The sequence below is a fragment of the Vanellus vanellus genome (genome assembly GCF_965231255.1).
Source record: "Vanellus vanellus genome assembly, chromosome: 6".
Taxonomy (NCBI): domain Eukaryota; kingdom Metazoa; phylum Chordata; class Aves; order Charadriiformes; family Charadriidae; genus Vanellus; species Vanellus vanellus.
The window spans coordinates 1,424,357-1,444,216 of record NC_138911.1 but is presented as its reverse complement, the minus strand read 5'-3'; the positions used below and the strand labels follow the sequence as shown (position 1 = coordinate 1,444,216).

At 58.7% G+C, this 19,860-nt stretch overlaps 1 protein-coding gene across 1 annotated transcript in view; it reads left to right on the top strand.

Moving 5' to 3' along the window:
• MYRF (myelin regulatory factor) overlaps window positions 1–15,596 on the top strand; it is a gene marked incomplete at both ends in the record, with an annotated part of 68,253 nt that extends 52,657 nt beyond the window's left edge. The window contains 19 exons of the mRNA XM_082485231.1: window positions 252–328; window positions 1,045–1,155; window positions 1,482–1,572; window positions 2,612–2,812; window positions 3,487–3,595; window positions 4,119–4,228; window positions 5,943–6,103; window positions 6,635–6,707; window positions 7,029–7,117; window positions 7,316–7,384; window positions 8,944–9,024; window positions 10,841–10,926; window positions 11,399–11,560; window positions 12,854–13,147; window positions 13,972–14,059; window positions 14,360–14,434; window positions 14,581–14,683; window positions 15,159–15,233; window positions 15,510–15,596. Of these exons, the coding sequence (XP_082341357.1) occupies window positions 252–328; window positions 1,045–1,155; window positions 1,482–1,572; window positions 2,612–2,812; window positions 3,487–3,595; window positions 4,119–4,228; window positions 5,943–6,103; window positions 6,635–6,707; window positions 7,029–7,117; window positions 7,316–7,384; window positions 8,944–9,024; window positions 10,841–10,926; window positions 11,399–11,560; window positions 12,854–13,147; window positions 13,972–14,059; window positions 14,360–14,434; window positions 14,581–14,683; window positions 15,159–15,233; window positions 15,510–15,596 (2,142 nt within the window). The remainder of the gene's footprint in view (window positions 1–251; window positions 329–1,044; window positions 1,156–1,481; window positions 1,573–2,611; window positions 2,813–3,486; window positions 3,596–4,118; window positions 4,229–5,942; window positions 6,104–6,634; window positions 6,708–7,028; window positions 7,118–7,315; window positions 7,385–8,943; window positions 9,025–10,840; window positions 10,927–11,398; window positions 11,561–12,853; window positions 13,148–13,971; window positions 14,060–14,359; window positions 14,435–14,580; window positions 14,684–15,158; window positions 15,234–15,509) is intronic.
• Between the last annotated feature and the right edge of the window lie 4,264 nt (window positions 15,597–19,860).

The following is a 19,860-nucleotide window of genomic DNA, read 5'->3' as shown; positions in this document are numbered from 1 at the left end:
TGCCTCTCGCTCGCTTTTGGCTCCAGAGGTATATAGGGACTTTGGGGAGATCTTTTCCCCTTTAGCCGCCCCCCTTCCAATGGAGACACCCATGCTTGGACAATGACCGCACTCGGGTCGGGTGTCGCAAGTCAGTAGCGCGGAGCGGAGGGCTGGGCAGAGAGCTGGCCTGTGCTGGGGAGAAGGAGGTGGGAAGGGGGAAGGTCTCGGCTTCCCGCTCTCCGTCACGTGCCCAAATCTCTTCTCTCCAGCTGGAGGCCTTGAACCAGTCGATCAATATAGAGCAGTCCCAGTCTGACCGCAGCAAACGGCCCTTCAACCCTGTCACGTGAGTATGGCCCGGGGTGTAGAAGAGAATCGTAGAATAGAATCACAGAATCGTTTTGGTTGGAAGAAACCTTTAAGATCATCGCGTCCAACCATCAACCTAACGCTACAAACCCACCACTAACCCTCGTCCCTCAGCACCACGTCTAACCTGTCTTTTAAATGTCTCCAGGGATGGCGACTCCACCGCTTCCCTGGGCAGCCTGTGCCAGTGCTTGACAGCCCTTTTGGTGAAAGAGTTTTCCCTAATATCCGATCTAAACCTCCCCTGGTGCAACTTGAGGCCATTTCCCCTTGTCCTATCGCCTGCTCCTTGGGAGAAGAGACCAACCCCCACCTCGCTACAACCTCCTTTCAGGTAGAGAGCGAGAAGGTCTCCCCTCAGCCTCCTTTTCTCCAGGCTGAACACCCCCAGTTCCTTCAGACGCTCCTCAGAGATTTGTGCTGTAGTGGGAAATGCTACTGGGGAATAAATTATAGCAGGAGAAGACAGGGAAAGGGGCTGAGTTGGAGGTCTCAGGATCGTACCGTGGGTATCACACTCTCCAGTTTTCTCCAGTTTCCCACAGCAAAGTTCTCCTCTCTTCACATTGCCTACTCCTCTCTGTGCTCAGTCCATGGACCTGCCTTGGTGGAGCAGGCCAGGAGATGGCCATTCTCCAAAGAACCTCCTCTCCAGCGGTGTCCTCACTCACTCCTCTCTTTTCCCTTCCCCAGGGTCAACCTGCCTCCGGAGCAGGTCACCAAGGTCACCGTGGGGCGGCTGCACTTCAGCGAGACCACAGCCAACAACATGCGGAAGAAAGGCAAACCCAACCCAGACCAGAGGTGAGGAGCACAGGTGCCTTCTCCAAGTCGTTCTGAGCACTCAAGGCCTGTGGATGTGCCAGTCCCCGGGTTGGGTAGTGGGGTTGGAGGGAGGGGGACATGGGGGACAAGTCCTGAACTGGCTGTTCTTCTCCGTGTGGAGGAAAGGTGTCTGCTGTGGCCGCAAGAAGGTTCTCCCCCACTCTGTGAGGGGTTGGGGACAGTGCCTGTGCCCCACAGCGCAAGGAGAGGGGACGTACCAAGCCCACCGTGACAGCGTGGCGCCTTGGCAGACTGGGCAGCTCCCAGCGCAGGATGGCACCCTGACCTCTCTCCGCTCTCGGCAGGTATTTCATGCTCGTGGTGGCCTTGCAGGCACACGCACAGAACCAGAACTACACACTGGCAGCCCACATCTCTGAGCGCATCATCGTCCGAGTAAGTCCCTCTCTCCTCCCTCAGCCCCCTGCAGGTCCCCCGTGGTCCTTTGCTGGATCTCCTGGGCAGTCCTCCTACCTTCCTCTGCCTTTTTGGTGCTTTCCCCACCCAGCCCTTTCCCACCTTCCCCAAACTCTTACTGGGTTCTGGTTCCAGCCTTTCCACACCTGCTTAGTCAGAGCAGCCTCAAGGCATGCAAGAACCTCTTGCAGGATAGGGAAGGCGTCCCATTCTCCCAACGCTGGACCGGTGTCCAGGGTAGAGCTGTTGGGAGTGAGGGAACAGTGTTGTTGGGACAAACTGTTTGTGTTTCATTCTGCTCCTCTGCTCCGATCTGGTGGGACCCCCCTGCAGTGCTGCCTCCAGCTTGGGGGCCACCAACTTAAGAAGGACATGGACCTGTCGGAGCGGGGCCAGAGGAGGCCCCGGAGATGCTGGGAGGGCTGGAGTCCCTCTGCTGGGAGGACAGGCTGGGAGAGGTGGGGGGGGTCAGCCTGGAGAAGAGAAGGCTCCGGGGACACCTCAGAGCCCCTTCCAGTCCCTAAAAGGGCTCCAGGAGAGCTGGAGAGGGACTCTGGATCAGGGAGGGGAGCCATGGGATGAGGGGGAATGGTTTAAACTGGAAGAGAGGAGGTTTAGATGAGATATTAGGAAGAAGTTTTTCCCTGTGTGGGCAGTGAGCCCCTGGCGCAGGTTGCCCCGAGAAGCTGTGGCTTCAGGGGGCCCTGCCGTGCCATCAGGGGGCTCCTGCTTCTGCCAGGCTTTGTTTGGCGGCTGTTTCCCACCCAACGCTAACGGGGACAGCACTGTCCAGGCCACCGCAGCAGCTCGCGGCTCTCTCACGTCCGTCTGTTGCCCGTGGCCTCTCCTGCTCTACAGTCCCTCTGCACCGTGCGTGGAGGGGATGGGGCTGGGGGCTCTCCTGACGTCCTCACTCTCTCTACACCTCAGAGTGCCTCCGCCCAGCAGCACCGCAGCGCTCCTCGCCCCGGTTTTGCTCCTGCTGCTTCTCAGTCCCCGCTCTCCCGTCTCTCCGCAGGCTTCCAACCCTGGCCAGTTTGAGAGCGACAGCGACGTGCTCTGGCAGCGGGCGCAGCTCCCCGATACTGTTTTTCACCACGGCCGGGTTGGCATCAACACCGACCGCCCCGATGAAGCCCTCGTGGTCCACGGCAATGTGAAGGTCATGGGTTCGCTGATGCACCCTTCAGACGTCCGAGTGAAGGAGGACATCCAGGAGGTAAGAGCCGGGCAAACCAGGCTAGCTTTGGGGCGATGGGGGGTCTGAAGAGGCGCCGCAGGAGGTGTGAGTGTCCTTGTGAGCCCGTTTTAGCCGCCGATTTTGCCATGGTCCTTACGGACAACCTGAGCTCCTATTGACCAGACGGGAAGTGCCTTAGACGTCTGTCCCTGTCTGTCCCACACACAGCCTGTCCACCGTGTCTTAGGGAATAGTGACTCCTCCACTGTTAGCCAGAACTAGGGAACGCCGAGTTACGGACCTGGAAACAGGCGAGTATGTCAGATAGCCGGGACTTGCCAGAACCTGGGTGGGAGGCCCAGCTCTGCTCTGAAGCCCTCTCAGCTGGATGTGCCTGTCCAGAAAAGCCGGGTACCATCACGTCTCGTATCTGTGAGGACTGCCCCGTGCTTGGTTGTGCGACGGGACTCGCTCTCCTCCTGACTTCACTACCTGAGGAACGCGTCCCGTGACCAGAACCGGAGATCAACCCTGGTGCAAACACCGTTTGTCCTCGTGGCTGGTCTGAGCAGGGCTCGGGGCTGTCTGGTGAAGTTCTGTCTCGCCAAGATATTACCGCGAGCCATAGTGGGTTTTGCCGCTTGGAGTCAGAGTCACGGGAACGTAAGAAGCAACACGCCGCTTAGGAGTTGCGTGTGTCTGTTTTGTCCCAGGTGGACACCACAGAGCAGCTGAAGAGGATCTCCCGGATGCGGCTGGTACACTACAACTACAAGCCGGAGTTTGCGGCCACGGTGGGCATTGACAATGCCTCTGAGACAGGTATGGGCCCTGCGTCGCACCACGGTTGACCTGCTCGCGTCTGCAGCGCTGGACCTCGCCTTCTGCTGCCTCCAGCGGCATTTTGCTCATGGTGCCGAGCGGCGCTGCCCTGCCTTTCCTGGCGGCTGTACCCAGCTCTGCCCTGGGGCGTGGGGTAGGGGAGAGGGGGCTTCTCGCCACCTGAAGTTTAGGCAACTAATGAAATTCCTTCTTCAGTGAGCGGGAGGGAAGATGGTGCTCCCCACAGGTGACTTAGAGGGCTTCTGCGATAAGGCTTCTCCACGTACCCGCCTCTCTCCAGGGGTACAGCTACACGCTACGGCGGGGTGATGCCAAGACCCCTGTCCCTGCAATTTGGGAACCAGCCTTGTCTGAACAGCCTCGGCCCTTCCGTTCCTGAGCCTGTGTGGGCTGCCCAGGCCGTTACAGCGTTCCTGCCAATGACCATGTGGACCAGAGAAAGAGCTGTGGCAGGAGGAGCCCTGCCCAGACCGCCTTGACCCACTGTGCTGTTTCCACGCAGGTGTCATTGCTCAGGAGGTAAAGGAGATCCTCCCCGAGGCCGTGAAGGACACCGGAGACCTGGTCTTTTCCAATGGGAAGACTCTTGAGAACTTCCTGGTGGTGAACAAGGTTGGTGGTTGGAGGCGGGAGGGGCAGGGAGGCTGTTGAGACACGGCTCAAGGGAGCTGAGGAGCTGGAAACGGAAGAGGGAAACTGTGATGCCTGGGAAATACTTGTAGGCCACCACCACCCATATGAGTTTCAGACCTGGCTGGTCTTTCAGATGTCAGAAGGTTGGACATCCGCAGGGAGGAGCTAGTCAGGTGTTGGTGAAAGTTGGCAGCGTGTCCTTCAAGAAGGGCTCCTTGTTGGCAGCCTCCTGTAGGGAGGCTCTTAGTCCTAATCTCTCCTTTCTAGATAAGATAAGGTGGTTGTGTCGAGATAACCCAGAGCACCTGGCTGCCTGACCTCTCCGTAACCTGTGGCCGCCTGTTCGCTGCTCTGGGCTTGGAGAGGACAACCTTCCGTAGCAGACATCAAGAGGACAGCCTCCCAACACTGCTGGCTGTCTCCTGCATCACTCCCTCCCGAGTAGGAACGGTCAGGACTGACCTTAGTGCCTCGTTTCTCCTTTGTGGCAGCCGAGACCCCTGCAGTTACATCACCAGCTAGCGGTAGCTGTGAGCGTGACCTTTTTTTGTCCCATCTGCACGTGACCAGGCCGTTGCTGGCCTTTGTTTCTGCCCACAGCCCTCTTCATAGAATCATGGAATCACTGAGGTTGGAAGGGACCTTTAAGATCATCAAGTCCAACTCTTAACCTACCCTGACAAAACCATTTCTAAACCATGTCCCCAAATACCCCCTCTACCCTTGTTTTAAGCACCTCCAGGGATGGGGAACCCACCCCCACCCTGGGCAGCCTATCCCAATGTTTGATAACCCTTCCAGTGAAAAAATTTTCCTAATACCAAATCTAAACCTCTCCTGGCGTAACTTGAACCCATTTCCTCTCGTCCTATCTTCCGCGGGCCACAGCTCAGCATCAGGAGCTGGTGCTCGCTGCGGAGCGGTCTGGCGCAGCAAAGTGTGTGGGCTGCTCTCGCTGAGCTCTCCAAGGAGGCGTCTACCTGCTCCTACCTATTCTCCATGGTGTCCAAGATCCTCTGAGCGTAGTAGACCAGCACGCCGATGAGATGTTTTGCCTCGGGGAGCTCCGTACGGGGCAGTGGAGTGGCAGAGCCCGAGGGTGGATGAGGGGCAGGGGTGATACCGCGGTGGGTGGGATGCGGCTGCAGTTGTGCTGGAGGGAGATGCTTGTGCCGGAATGTTCTGCCTTTACTAGAGGGGCTGCAGGAGGAGGGTTGCTCTCCAGAGGCTTCTGGATTTGAGCTCTCCATTGGTCTGGATGACCTCAGGGATCCTGCACCAACATTTATTGTTTTGGTTGTGCTTGAAGAGGATATCATAGAATCATAGAACGGTTTGGGTTGGAAGGGACCTTGAAAATCATCCAGTTCCACCCCCTGCCCTGGGCAGGGACACCTCCCCCCAGCCCAGGTTGCTCCCAGCCCCGTCCAACCTGGCCTTGAACACCTCCAGGGATGGAGCTTCCGCAACTTCTCAGGGAAACCTGTTGAACCTCTCTCTCGTTCTTGCATCCAGGGGCTGTAGAGATCTTTGTTGTGCCACGTTGGATGATTCCCTACCCCCAGAGCTGGGCGTTGTGTACCCCTTCCCCTCGGGGCAGGCCACGGGAGAGCAGTCAGGGTGGCCAGATCCATGGGAGCAGGAGTGCCTCCACATGCCAGGCCGCTCACATTCCCAACCTGTCCCCTGGCAGGAGCGCATCTTCATGGAGAACGTGGGAGCCGTGAAGGAGCTGTGCAAACTGACAGACAACCTGGAGACCCGCATCGATGAGCTGGAGAGGTGGAGTCACAAGCTGGCCAAGCTCAAGCGGCTGGACAGCATGAAGTCAACCGTGAGCTCTGGGGCATTCAGGTACGGGGCATGCTGAGGGCACGGGGAGCCAGAAGGGATGTCTCCTTTTGGGACCAGGCAGCCCTGGGTGGCAGCTGGGTTTGGGAAAGGGGAGATGGGGAGGAGTGGTGGGGCGTTGGCCGTTGTCATGTGGTCTGGGGTAGGTTCAAGGAGCTGGAATTGGTGAGATGGATCTGGCGTACACATACCAAGAGCCCGCTCTTAGACCAGCCCCCAAAACCCCCGTGTGAAATTGTCTCCACGTTTCCCTAGCGTAAGTGAGCGCCATTCGCAGAGCAAAGAGTTTCTCCTGCTCCCAAAATCACCATCCTGAGCCTGGTCAGCTTGTGCAGGTTTGGGGGGCAGAATTCAGGCTCTCTGGGCGACGGACCAGCACTGCGCCTACCCTCGAGCAGATTAAGTGACCAGGGTTTGGGACTCTCATGCCAGGCGGAGATGTCTCCCCTACCGGAGAATCACATTTTTCCCCTGGAGTCCCTTCGAGTGCTGTCCCTGCCGCAGCTCAGCTCCGTTCCTCCTTTCTCCTTGCAGCCAAACGGGAAGCCAGTTCAGCCGCGCGGGAAGCGTGCCCCACAAAAAGAGACCCCACAAAGTAGCCAGCAAGGTAAGGGATCGCTCCCAAAGGAGCGCGGAGCTCTGCGGGGACAGGTGGCCCGTCCAAGAACGGTCATCTACAGGGTTCTCCTGCGTTCCTTCCACACGCCGCAGAAGGAGAGACCCCGTCTGCTCCCATTTCCATCATCTCCCCTTCCTTTTTTGGCTGTGCTAATGAAGGTGTTACGTGGCTTCTGCTCTACGGGGCTTCGGGGCCTGCAGGGGAGCAGGAAGAGAGCTTGGGGTGGGCTGGGTGGGATCTGCGGGAGGACCAGAGCGGGAAGGAGCCCTGAGCTGACCTTGGGGTTTTGGTTTTTTTTTTCTCTTGCAGTCACCGTCGGTCGTCCCGGAACAGGCCTGCATCAGCCAGCGCTTCCTGCAGGGCACCATCATTGCCCTGGTCATCATCATGGCGTTCAGGTGAGACCGCGCGCCGGGGGGCTGCCGCTTCTCCACCGTCTCCCTCCAGCTCGTGGGTTTGGCCCACGCCGTCCGTGGGCTGTGGAGAGAGGGGCTGTGGACCTACGGCTGCTTTCATGGGCTGAAACCCCTGGGAAGCAGATCAGGACCTCACCCCACGCCTGTCCTCAGCCTGGACCTCTCTCTCTTTCTTCCCAGTGTGGTGTCCATGTCCACGCTCTACGTGCTGAGCTTGCGCAGCGAAGAGGACCTTGTGGATATCGATGGGTAGGTGCCTGTGGGCTGCCTGGGAGGGATGAGGTGACCGGGGGAGGCCGAAGCGCAAAAAAAAGCAGCCGCCGTGGGGTAACCGAGCACGATTCCAGCGAGTCCAGCACAGCAGAGGGCCGTGCTGCCATCCAGCGTGCCCTGGCCAGGCTGGAGAGCTGGGCAGAGAAGAACCTAATGAGGTTCAACAAAAGCAAGTGCGAGGTCCTGCACCTGGGGAGGAAGAACGTAAAGCACCAGTACAGGTTAGGGGCGGACCTGCTGGGAAGTAGCTCTGAGGAGAAGGATCTGGGGGTCGTGGTAGACAGTAAATTATCCATCACCCAGCCATGTGCCCTTGTTGCCAAAAAGGCCAATGGAATCCTGGGCTGCATAGGGAAGAGTGTGGCCAGTAGGTCGAGGGAGGTCATTCTCCCCCTCTACTCTGCACTGGTGAGGCCACAACTGGAATACTGTGTCCAGTTTTGGGCTCCCCAGTTCAAGAGGGACAGGGAACTGCTGGAGCGAGTCCAGCGAAGGGCAACTAAGATGATGAAGGGATTGGAGCATCTCCCGTATGAGGAAAGGCTGAGAGCGCTGGGACTCGTTAGCCTGGAGAAGAGAAGGCTGAGGGGAGACCTTATTATGGCATACAAATATCTAAAGGGTGGGCTGAAGGAGGATGGAGCCAGGCTCTTTTCAATGGTTCCCAGTGACAGGACGAGGGGCAATGGGCACAAGTTAGAACACAGGAAGTTCCGTTCAAATACACGGAAACACTTCTTTACGGTTCGGGTGACAGAGCACTGGCACAGGCTGCCCAGGGAGGGGAGGGAGTCCCCTTCTCTGGAGATGTTCAAGACCCGCCTGGATGCAGTCCTGAGGGATGTGCTCTGGGCAATCCTGCTTTGGCAGGGGAGTGGGGCTGGATGGTCTCTGGAGGTCCCTTCCAACTCTGAAAATTCCGTGATTCCGTGAGTCAGGCTGCAAAAGCCAACCAAAGGCATCCGCACGTCCGAGTCTGACGTCGCTTAAATTATCGGGAGCAAGAAGGGAGGAGCAGAGAAGACGAAGGAAACGCGGTGCTGTTTGGCGGCTCATGCGCCCGCTCGCCGCCCGTCTGAAGGTTCTGTGGGTGCCTCTTCAGCTGTCGTCCCCCGGGTGGCCGTGGGGCTGGGCCAGGCTGGGCCAGGCAAGAGTTTTCCTCTGCCGACGGTGTCCTTAGCGTGGAGAGAGCACTGAGGGACCGGCCCCAGCCCGGCGAGCGCGCGCACGGGCAGCCTGTGCCGGGCACTCGGGTTTGGCACGCTTCGCTCCTTTGGGAGGTGGCGTTACCCGATAACGAGTCTCTTTTTCTCTCTCTCCTCTCCCTGTCCCGTTTCTCTCCCTCCCGTTCCGGTTACGTCTCTCATCCAACCCGTTTTCTTTCCCCTTTGTCTTTAATTTTCCCATTCTTGTCCTCTCATTTCCGTTATCTTCCGTACCCTCGTTCGTCTTCCGTACCCTCCTTCATTCCCCCTTGTCCTCCTCATCTTCTCCCCCCCCGCCTTGTCTTCCCACCTCCCTCCGCTCTCCCGTAGCTCTTTTGCTGTGCCCACTGCCTGTCTCCGGGCCCTCTTTCGGCACAGGGGTCCTGGGGTCCCGCTCGCTCTGTGCCCACGGTATGTCACTCTTTCATTGTACTGTTATTTAATTGCTGCGTCCCTTCTCTCAGTTCCCCTTCTTTCTTCCCTCCGCGCCGCAGGAGACCGAGAATCTGAAGCAAAAGTGAAAGCGAAAAGAAAGGGATATACTTCAGCGAGTGGGGCTCCAGGAGGAGGGAGTACGGACCCCATCAGGAAGGGGAAATTAGGATTAGGAGACTGAAGGACCGATTAATCGAAGGCTAAATAAAGAAATCACGTACGACAGGTAGAGGAGGAGCGGAGGGTGCGAAGGGAGCGGAGGGAGTGTGTAAAAAGGATGAAGACTTTGAAGAATTAGCCAAAAAGCTGCTCCCACCCTCTCTTCCCAAGTGATTACCTTTATTATGGAGGGTCGCTCTCAAGTCCAGGGCAGTTTACTGTGCAAAAGGAGGACAGAAAAAAAAAAGAAAAAAAAACCCTAAATTGTTTCTTTTTATGAGCCGTCGCCTCTGGGATAGTTTGGGAAGGTACTGACCCAGGGAAAGGTATCCCAGTTACTCGTTAGGTACGGACTCGTAAAGCGCCTCAGCTAATGGAAGGCACGATTAATTTGTTCTTTTAAGAACTCCACATCCAAGCGTTCCGCAGGAAGCTATTAAAAACAAACAAACAAAAAAGAGTAATTGCTTGTGGGATGCAAGATAAAGCCGTGCGTGGAAAGCGTCGGCGAGGCAGCGGGGGAACATGAGGGATAGGGGCAGGTTTTGGGCTGGGATGAAGGTTAGCTCCAGAGGCCGGTGCCCACGTTCCCTCCAGGAGACCGACATCGCGTCTCCTTTCACCGGAAAAAAAAAAAGAAATACATGTAATAAGATAAGTCTTGCAGGGGACAAAGTGGTATTTTGAGCTCTCTAAATGAGCGAAAGCTCCGTTTCTCTTTGAGAAACCTCGAGCAACGCTGAGGGGACGGGCGAGACGTGGGGCCGGGACACGCAGGATGGTGGGACAGATAAAACTGAACTGCTCCGGTGCCTGGGCAGGGTCTGGAGAGGTAAAGTCTTCAACATCTCTGTTAGGGGCTCGGTAAAACTTCCTGCTCAGCGGAGACAGCTACAGCGCGCGAAGGGAAGAGCCGTGGTTTGTCCCCAATCTCTGTAGGCAGCAGCTGGTGCCCCAAAGTGGTGTTGCTCTGGGCTCCTTGTGTAGACGTGGGAGAAAACCAGCACGAGGCAGCGGTTCCTCCCCTTTCGCCTCAGCCTTACCCTCGGGAGATGCCTACAACGTCCACAGCTCAGGTCTCGGTAACTTCACTGGAACACCTGAAGTTATCCGGGATGAATCTGGGTGGGATTGGGTGTATTTCTGAAGAACGAGGTGAGGAACGGTCCGTCTCCGAGAGAAGGGGCACCTCCCTTAGGGGATGGTGAGTGCTTGGAGCCCACTGTGGCCAAACGTGTTGAGCCCCGAGCCCATAAATCCACCCCGGAGATCACCGCTGGAAACCGAGTCCATTGAGTAGGCCCTGTTCCCCAGTGAGCATCGAGGGAGCGTTGCTGGTGTCTTCTGAACCAGCCGGGGCTCGTCCCTGCCGGACGTGGGACTGCCGCAGGAGCTGCTGTGGCATTTCCAAACTCTCCTTCACAGCTTGCCTGCCTCTCTCCTGCCTCTCTCCTGCCTCTCCTTTCCCAGCTCACTCCAGGCTCTGCTCCTCCTCACCCTTGCGCTCTCCACCTCTGCTCTTGCTCCCCGTACCCGGTCCCACCACCCCGCTCACCGCTACAGCCGCTTCTCTCTTCACGTACGCTGTCCCCCCTGTGGCGGAGGTTTGTCACCGTATTTTCCTGCCTTCCAGGTCAAGCCAGAACTTTGACAAAACGCAGATGGTGCGATCCACGGTCGCGTCGGACGGAGCCGGCGGCGGGACCCCCACGCACCACGGTAGGCGGCAGCGGGGCGGGAGACGGGGCGGACGCGCGTGATGCTGGGTTGTGGTGCAGGGTGAGGGACACCCGCTGCTCCTCCATGCCAGGGCCTTACTGGGATGGGGGGGGGTCGGGTCTGTCTTCGTGTCAGGGGAGGTTGAGATTGGATATTAGGAAACGCTTTTTCGCTGAAAGGGTTATCAAACATTGGAAGAGGCTGCCCAGGGTGGGGGTGGGTTCCCCATCCCTGGAGGTGTTTAAAAAATGGGTAGAGGTGGTACTTGGGGATATGGTTTAGAAGTGGTTTTGTCAGGGTGGGTTAAGGGTTGGACTTGATGATCTTAAAGGTCCCTTCCAACCTCAGCGATTCTGTGATTCTGTGGTTCTGTGATTCCTGCTGGGAGGCCCTGGGGCTCTGGTTTCGCGGGAGGGACGGCGGGGGGCGCTTGGTGCTGCCTCTCCACGTGTCCCTGCGGTTTGCCCTGCAGTCACAGAGGACACGCACGACTTAGTCTTCGGCTCCCCTGGTCGCAGCGTGCTAGCCTGCTTCAGCCCGCCGTGTTTCTCCGCGTGCTGCTCTGCTGCTCCCACCAACGTCTCCTCTGTTGCCCTCTCTGAGACCAGCCCCACTCACGCCACTAACCGGACAGGTAAGTACCAGTCCAGGCACCCAGGAGGTGCTGGGACAACAGGAGGGTCTGTCTCACCATTGCATCACCCCGTATCTCCAGCCCCGTCTCGAGTCAGACCTCTGCGCGTTCCGAAAAGGACGTGCCGCCTGCCCTTCCGAAGGTCCCTGCGTTCCTCCTCACCCGCCGCCTGGGCTGAGACCCGCTCCAGCGGGGCCAAGCGGGACTGCCAGGCTGAACAGCCCCCTGGCGCGGGTCAGACATCCGTGGTCCACGCTGCCGGGGGTGGGGGGGGGTGGAGGGCCCTTGGCATGAAGTCACGAGAGGCTACGCTGGGCTGAGCGGCCATACAGAACCCCAGACCGGTCAGGGTGGGAAGGGCCCTCTGGAGCTCCCCCATCCCACCCCCCGCCAGAGCAGGAGCACCTCCAGCAGTGGCACAGGACACCTCCAGGCGGGTTTGGAATGGCTCCGGAGGGGGAGACTCCCCCCCTCTCTGGGCAGCTGTGCCAGTGCTCTGCCGCCCGCACAGGAGAGAAGTCCCTCCTCAGGGTTAGATGCAACTTCCTATGGTCACGTTTGTGCCCGTTCCCTCTTGTCCCGTCACTGGGCACCACTGGAAGAAGACTGTTCCCACCCCCCCAGCACCCGCCCTTTGAGTATTGATAAGCATTGATAAGATCCCCCCTCAGCCTTCTCTCCTCCAGACTGAAAAGCCCCGAGTCCCTCAGCCTGTCCTCATCAGAGAGATGCTCCAGTGCCCTCATCATCTCCGTAGCCCTTTGCTGGACCCTCTCCAGCAGTTCCCTGTCCCTCTTGACCCGGGGAGCCCAGCACCTTCAGTCCGCCCTCGTTCCTCGTTTGCTTTGAGCGGGGATGGGACAGGGCAGGAGACCTCTCGCTTGCCCACGCGGGGCTGTCGCCAGCTCCCTTGCTCCGTCATCATCGTCGCTGTTGCAGGAGGAGCGGCGTGGCAGGCGGTCACCGCAGAGCCCTACCGCCCCTGGAGTCGTGCCTTAACCTCGTCTCAGACACGGCGCCCTGCCCGAGCCCGGGGCTGTGTCCCCGCCTGGTCCCCGCAGCCTGCTCTGGCGTCCCTTTGCTGCGAGGATCCCGCCGGTCCTTTCGGGCGCAGAGGCTGGGAAGCCTCAGCTGCTCACGGAGGGGGGGACACGGGACGTCAGGGGGTGACGCGGGGACAGGACAAAGGCAGGGCTGGGAGAGCGGTTCTCTCGGCGCCGGTCTCGGAGGTCGGGAGCGCTGCCGTCCTCCCTCTGCCTCTCAGCACCACCTTTCTCTCCTATTTCTCCACAGACCAAAGTCAGACCTCGCTCCTGCCGGTGACAAATATCAAAGCCAAATCCAGGGGCATCGCCGGGAAAGCCTCCTCCTACGCCAAGTGGCCAAAGACGCCTGACAGGTCTCAGAGCTTCGGCAGCCCCAATGCCAGCCCCTCCTCCCCCTTCACCCACAGCCAGGCCAAATCCAAGTACATCTCCAACCTCTCGCTCTCCCGCAGCAACTCCCCGCTGGGGCAGACCCGGCAGCAGCGCAGCGTCGAGCAGCCGGTGAGCGAGTGGCCCCGCACGGAGGATCCCGGCGCGGATGGTAGGTGGATCCCGTCTTCTTCCCTCTTTGCAGCGGCACCGTGGTCCTGGCTTCTCTCCCGGGGTATCCTCAACCAGCTGGGTCTCATCTGTCCTGCACAGCTCTCGCTGCGTCCCTGTCCTGCAGCTCGTTTGCCTCCAGCTCTCCCAGTGCAGCCAGATTCGGGAGATTGCTCCAGCCCTGCCCTTCCTCCCCCGTCCTGCCCTACACTTTCTGGCCATATTAGCCAGTGGCTAGTTCCCTTCTGAGGCTGCCGTGCCAGCATCTCCAATATAGAACCAGAGAGTGGTTTGGGTTGGAAGGGACCTTCAAAGATCATCTCGTGCCACCCCCTGCCCTGGGCAGGGCCACCTCCCCCCAGCCCAGGTTGCTCCCAGCCCCGTCCAACCCGGCCTTGAACACCTCCAGGGATGGGGCAGCCACAGCTTCTCGGGGCACCCTGCGCCAGGGGCTCACCGCCCTCACCGTAAAAAATGCCTTCCTTATGTCCAATCCAAATCTCCCCTCTTTCGATTTAAAACCATCTTACCCCCCTCTCGGCTTCCTCGGCCATTGCTAAGTCAGATCTAGAGGAAGAAAGGCACAGGTTCGGTCATGCCGGCAGCAGAGGGAAAGGCGTGTCGATGACAAGCCATTGGCGTGGTCCGGGACACCCCTTCTCCTGCTCTCCGTGCCTGGACACGGTGTTAGCGCAGCCTTGCAGCCATCTGACCCCCTCTCCGATGCCGAAATGTGGTCTCAGTGCCAGGCGGCCCTTCTCGCTCAGGGTACCCCCAACTGCCGTCCCTTTGCCGTTCCTAAATACCCGGTTCTCCCACCCGCAGGGCCAAGCCCAGTGCTGCGCTCCATCCGCATCACGGAGATCAACATGGCCATCCAGTCCCAGCACTGCGCAGCCGCCGACGCGTGCAGGTGAGCGAGGCAAAGCCGGCTGCCGGCGCTTTGGTGGGACCTCCAGGGGGAGCGGCAGATGGGCAGTTCCTGGAGCCTTGGACCATCATCTGCCATCACCCCCGAGGCAGCCCGCGCTGCTCCTCGGGCCGCGGAGCTCGGAGCGCGGGAGGATGGCGACGAGCTCCTCCTTGGGAACTCGCCTGGGGAGCCCTCCCCTCTGAAGTCTCAGCCCAACAGAGACTTTGGGTGCTGTCCTGGCCACCTCGGAGCCGCCTGAAATGCTGCCGTGAGGTCTAATTGTTCTCTCCATGTCCCCAGGACTGGAAACTTCACCTACCGCATCCCCGTCAACCGGCTCACAGCAGTGAACACCAACCTGACCCTGGAGATGAAGTGAGTGGCCAGGGCTCATCTCTTGGGCGTTTCGGTACCCCTGAAGGCAGCTGGATGCTGTGCCCTGTGGCCACCGTGTCTCCTGCTTGAGCTGGGGAAGAGGTGGCAGCAGCCTTCCAGCGTCTTACTGTGTCTTGTCTCCCCAGCTCCTCCTCCGCTGTGTCCGTCTCCCTTTGTGGCCTTGTCTCCAACGACCCCTGCCAGGACGCTGCGAGCACGAACAGCTCCACTGATGCCGCAGCGGCACAGGTACGGCTCGGCGATCCCACGTTTGTGTCATCCCGGCGCGCCGCCGATCCCTCCAGAGGGGACTACAGCAGCACAGGGGTTGCTGGAGGGAATTTGGGCTGAGACATAGCCGTCCCCTGCACTGGCTAACGTCAGTGACCCTCAGACAGCCCTCCAACCCCACCGGGGGAGGGGGGCTGTAAACCCGAGAAGTATGAAATCATCCCACCCCACCCCTCCACACGAGCCCCAGGGCTGCGGGGAGAAGACCAGGCTGTAAAGTGCCGGAACGCGTCCTCATGAAATCCCTTCAAGGGGGAATTTCGCGGGTCTGTGTCGCGCGCAGCCTCCCTCCGACCCTTCCCACCCCTGGGGGCCTCCTTTCTCCTCCGCTCGCCGGCACAGGGCTGTGTGGGTCCTTGCCAGCCTGACCCAGGAGAACATCTCCAGATGTTCGGCCCCGATCTCATCCCAGCTGCTCCGTTTGCCTCCCCAGGAAACAACGCACCGTTGGCCTCTCGTGATGATGTCTTTCCGGGAGTTCACCTACCACTTCAGAGTCGCACAGCCTGTGAGTACCACCACCTGCTCCGTCTTTCCTCTTGTCCGGGGCTGAGCCGAACGAGGGCCATGCCACCGTGGCAGGTTTAGCGTCCCACCCTGCGCTGAGCGCCTGCCGCGGCCCCCTCCATCGTGGCTGCTGCCTCCCACCGTTCCATGGGGCGTGCGGCTGTGATGTTTCTCTGCCCCCAGCACGTAATTCCTGCGCATCCCGCCCCCCCCTCCCCCCCCCAACCTCAGAATACGCGTCCTACCCGTCTAAGCTCTTTTTCTCGCTCTCCCGCAGGGCCGAGCCAACTGCAGCACCGCTCCCGAGCAGACGGGACACCTTTTCACTGACTATTATTTTCAGTTTTACTGGCTCTGTGAGTGAGTCCTGGCAGCACCAGTGCCCTCCGGTTGGAGAGAAGAGGGGGACTGGTGACACCGGGGAGACTCCTGTACGCCCTCCTCCGCTTAGCCCCCAGCCCCACCTTCCCCCCTCCATCCGCCACGGGGGACGCGGAGCCGGTTTGGTTGTGGCTGGTGACACAGGCACTGAAGCACAGCACACGCGGAACATAGGACCTAAGCCACGGAAAACCCAACCAAGCCCCGTGGTACCTCCTGGGCTCACCTCGCACCCGCTCCCACCGCCCCACGCCGCCCCAGACGTCTCTCTCCTTCCCTTAACGGGGGACGCTCGTGTCCCCCCGGCGCTTCTCCCTCCCTTTGCGACACTGGATTTGGAAGCATTACACTGGACTGAACGTGGACGGGTCTGCCACATCCCAGCGCGCGGATGGGGAGCTCCATCCTCTGCTGGCCCAGCGGTCCCAGATGCGCCACACGGGTTCTTCACGACACTGGAATTGCTCAACACTGGAGCCCTCTCCGCGAGCCAAACGCCGGAGTTTGGCCTGGGAAGGGAGGCTGTGCCTGGACGTACTGGAAGTCGTACACTGGAGTTGCTGTTCCTTCTCGTTGGGCCAGGGCCGTTGCCCGCAGCCCCGCTCCACGGACCCCCGGAGGCCCCAAAACCCACCGACGGACTGTCCTCCATGGACGACAAGCGAAGGTGCAGCTTCAGCGTCTGTCCCCCTCCTCGCTGTACGCTTATCTTTCACCGTAGCAGTTCGGGATGGAGAAACTCAAGAACCCCACTAAAAACGCTGCTGAGGCTGAGCCCGGGCCAAACCGCGTTGGGGGGGGGGAACGGACACTTGTCACCAACTCGCCAACCAAAACGCCCGCGAGTCACCTGCATTAAGTGTGGTGGGACCCATTTTCTTTGTGGGGTTTTTTTTTGGTTTTGTTTTTTTGGGTTTTTTTCATTTGGCAGCAGCGCGCAGCCTCTCGCAGCGTGTGCCTGGAGCCGCCTGGTCGCCTCTCAAGTCAACGGTGCCACATCTGCCCAGATGTGCAGGAGAGAGACCACCGGCAAAGCCCGGTGCGCCCCGCGGAGCACGGGGGGACACGTGACGTGGCTTCCCTGCACACCCCCTGGCTATCGCATCCCTGCCAGGCGCTGAAGAGGCCGATCCTCTCCCACAGAGGGGGGGGGACGGCGGCAACCGCGGGCCGTCGCCGTTCTCGGAAAACAGTTATGTCGAGTGTATTTTGGGTGTTTTACTGTTACAAGTTCTTAACTTGCTAAACTACTGAATTTTTATTTTGTTTTGGGTTGGTTTTAAGCCGTATAAAAATGGGTCTCTCAATTCTGTCCCTGTTGAGCCACGTGCGTCTCGCGTAGGAAACCCAAAGCACTGCTAAAGCCCCGCGTTAAAAGTTTCACTGCTCCGGCGGCGCTGGGACGTGTCAGACTGGCCGACCAGCGCGGCTCATCCTCCTCCCCGTCCTGCTCCAGCGCCTCTTGCCAAAGAAGGGGAGACATCTACGTTCCTGGAAGCTGAACCACCACCAGGTTCTCGTGCCTGAGACGCATTTCTCTAAGGCAACCGCAGCAGCCGCTGCTGGGGAAGGGCGGTGAAGGGGAAACGCCACTCACCAGTCCCGAAGCACTGGAAAAAACGGCTTCGGAGAAGAGCACGCCTTGTCCCTTGCAGCCCCGACGCTGGACGTAGGCAACTGGTTTGGGGAGACGGCGTCAGGCTGTGGCTGCTGCGTTTTCTCGCTTCCAGGCGGAGCTGACGGAGATGATCTTTAAGGTCCCTTCCGTGATGCTGTGAGACAGACGCAGCGATCCCTGCGCCAGCTGCAGGATGTCTCGTTAGCGGCCCCGAGGAGCGCGTGGCTGGTTCCGCTGCTCCGGAGAAACGAGCTGCAAAGACGTGGGTTTTTTTGTTTTGTTTTGTTTTGTTTTGTTTTTTAAAATCCTGACAGAGAGAGATGGTTCCTGTGCACATCTCGTGGGACCCTCCACGGCCGCCTCTCCCCAGTCGGGGCAGCAGTTTTATCTCCTGTCACCCACCTCGGAATTTCCGAGCTTGTCTCAGCAAAGCAGCCGCGGCCCCGTAATTCCTTGCGCCATCGCTAGGAGTTGGCATCTCTGTCGCCAAAGGCTCTTCGTTTGTAGGGCGGTTTCAAGGTCAGGTCTTCCTTCCCGCTATACGCCTGCGGGCAGCAAATACTTAACCGTACATGGGTGATGCTTTCCAGGTACTTAAAACACACGGAAGCCTGGGCAGGCAGGAGCCAGCGGGTGAGCAGGGAACGCCGGACAGCTGGGTGGGAGTGAAGCTGGGGGACCCCCCCGGCTCTGGGGAGCTCAGCGGGAAAGCAGGAGCTCCCACGGCGCGGGAGGACCTACACGCTCAGCAGGAGTCTCCGTTTCTCCCCGCAACTGGGAAGGAATCCCTCCCGTGTAGCCCTCTGGAGAGGCCGCTCAGCGCTCTTCCCTCCACCCGCCCTGAGCTTTTTTTTTTTTTTTTTTCCCACTTGGCCTTAAACCGAGAAGTTACTTTCTCGGCAGCTTTTATTCTCCACTTGGCAATCAGTGGCCCGGTTTGGCACGTCCTTTATTCAGGCGAGCAACGCCAACGTGCTCTTCGACGTCTGCTCAGCTGCGAGGTGACCTTCTCAGACCTGCTGGTTTCCCTTCTATCGTCGAACTGGGCTAAATGCCGGTGCCCTCCTGCAGCCCCTGAAGAGGGACCGGGGCGGTGTTGCGAGGGCCCAGAGCTGAGAGCGCTGCCCGCCATCACCACCGCCCATCCACCCCCTCACTGGTGGAGCTGGCCGAGGTCAGGCGAGACCCACGAAGTACGTCTCTCGCCCCCGCTGCGGGGAATGCCGCTCCTGGAGGGGAGGGATCAATCAAATCACTAGAAACGCACGAGCAGCGGTGGCCCAAGAGGAGATGGAGTCTCTCAGGTGTCCCCTGCGACACTTCGCCACCGGTTTCCACGAGGGCCGATGGCAAACCAAGTGCCTAAGGGCTACGGAAACATCTCTAGTGCCTTTTTCTGCTGACGGGACCGCACAAGGGAACAGTGGTTTCCCCCCCACGTGCGTAAAATGCTGCGTGCCTCAAAACCGGTTTAGCTTAAGAAGTGAGGTGAGGCAAGACCTGAAGTGCAAAGGCCGACCCTACCCACGGGCGGCCGCGTCGCAGCAGAGCAGCACCGGGCTGACAGCAATCCCCGGGAGCGAAAGAGGAGAGGCATTCAGAACGCCGTTTTTAGCGTCTTATATCGCAAATAGTATCTTTTGTCTTAAAGTCCATCACAAAGCGTACGCCGGTTCCACCAGCCGCTGCACAGCGAGGCAGAAATGAGCTCCGAAGGGGTTCGTAATTATTAAAGGGTCACAGGATTGTTTCTAAGCCCGCGGAAACAGCTGTTTGCGTAGACTTCCCCCCCCCCCCCCCGAAAAAAAGGCGTCTCTGCCCTAACTGGAGACGTGTTGCCCGTCCCCAATCAGTAACAAGAGAGTTAACAATCAGGCCTTGCCCTGCGTGAGACGGAGGGAGCTCTGAGCCCGTGTCTCCGGCCGTACAGCTTGGGGAAAACCCCTCTCTTCCCGCTGGAAAACGAGACGCTTCATCTCTCTAGACATTCTTGGCAGGAAGGAAGACAAGCGCGGAAACGAGGCCGCTTGCCAAAGTTGGGCTGTTTCGGAGTTTGTTTCAAAAGCAAATTCGCAAACGTTCTGTCCTACTGTTAAGAGCTTAAAGCCTGTAAATAGAGACTATGCCACCACTGCAAGAATTAAGAAAAAAGAAAAAGGAGGAAAAAAAAAAAAAAAAAAAAGTAAAGCACTAATTTGTTTGGTTTAAATGTTGCTGTCACAGCTTTAATCACTGTATATTGCCAGCAAGTCTGTAGAGTTGCATTCTTAGCAGGTATTATTGATTATCGGTTTTTATTTGTGGGGAACAAGCGTGGTTTCCCTCCTTTCTTTCTGATTTATATTTATATTTTGCTGAATTTGAGTGCCGAGTCTCCGGATTCCCCACTTTTTTTTTTTTTCTGTGTTTTTTTTTTTTTTTTTTTTTTTTTTTTGCTTATTTAGACTTCGTTTTATGCTGGAGGTAAATATGCCCATATAAATAAATATATAAATACTGCTTTGTATCCAAGGATGGCTCCTGGCGCATTCCTCCCTTGCTGTGAAATAACAATCCTTCCGTTCGGTAGCTGTAAAACCTCCCGCAAACCGGAGGAACCCCCATGTCATTAATCAGTGGGATTTTCCAG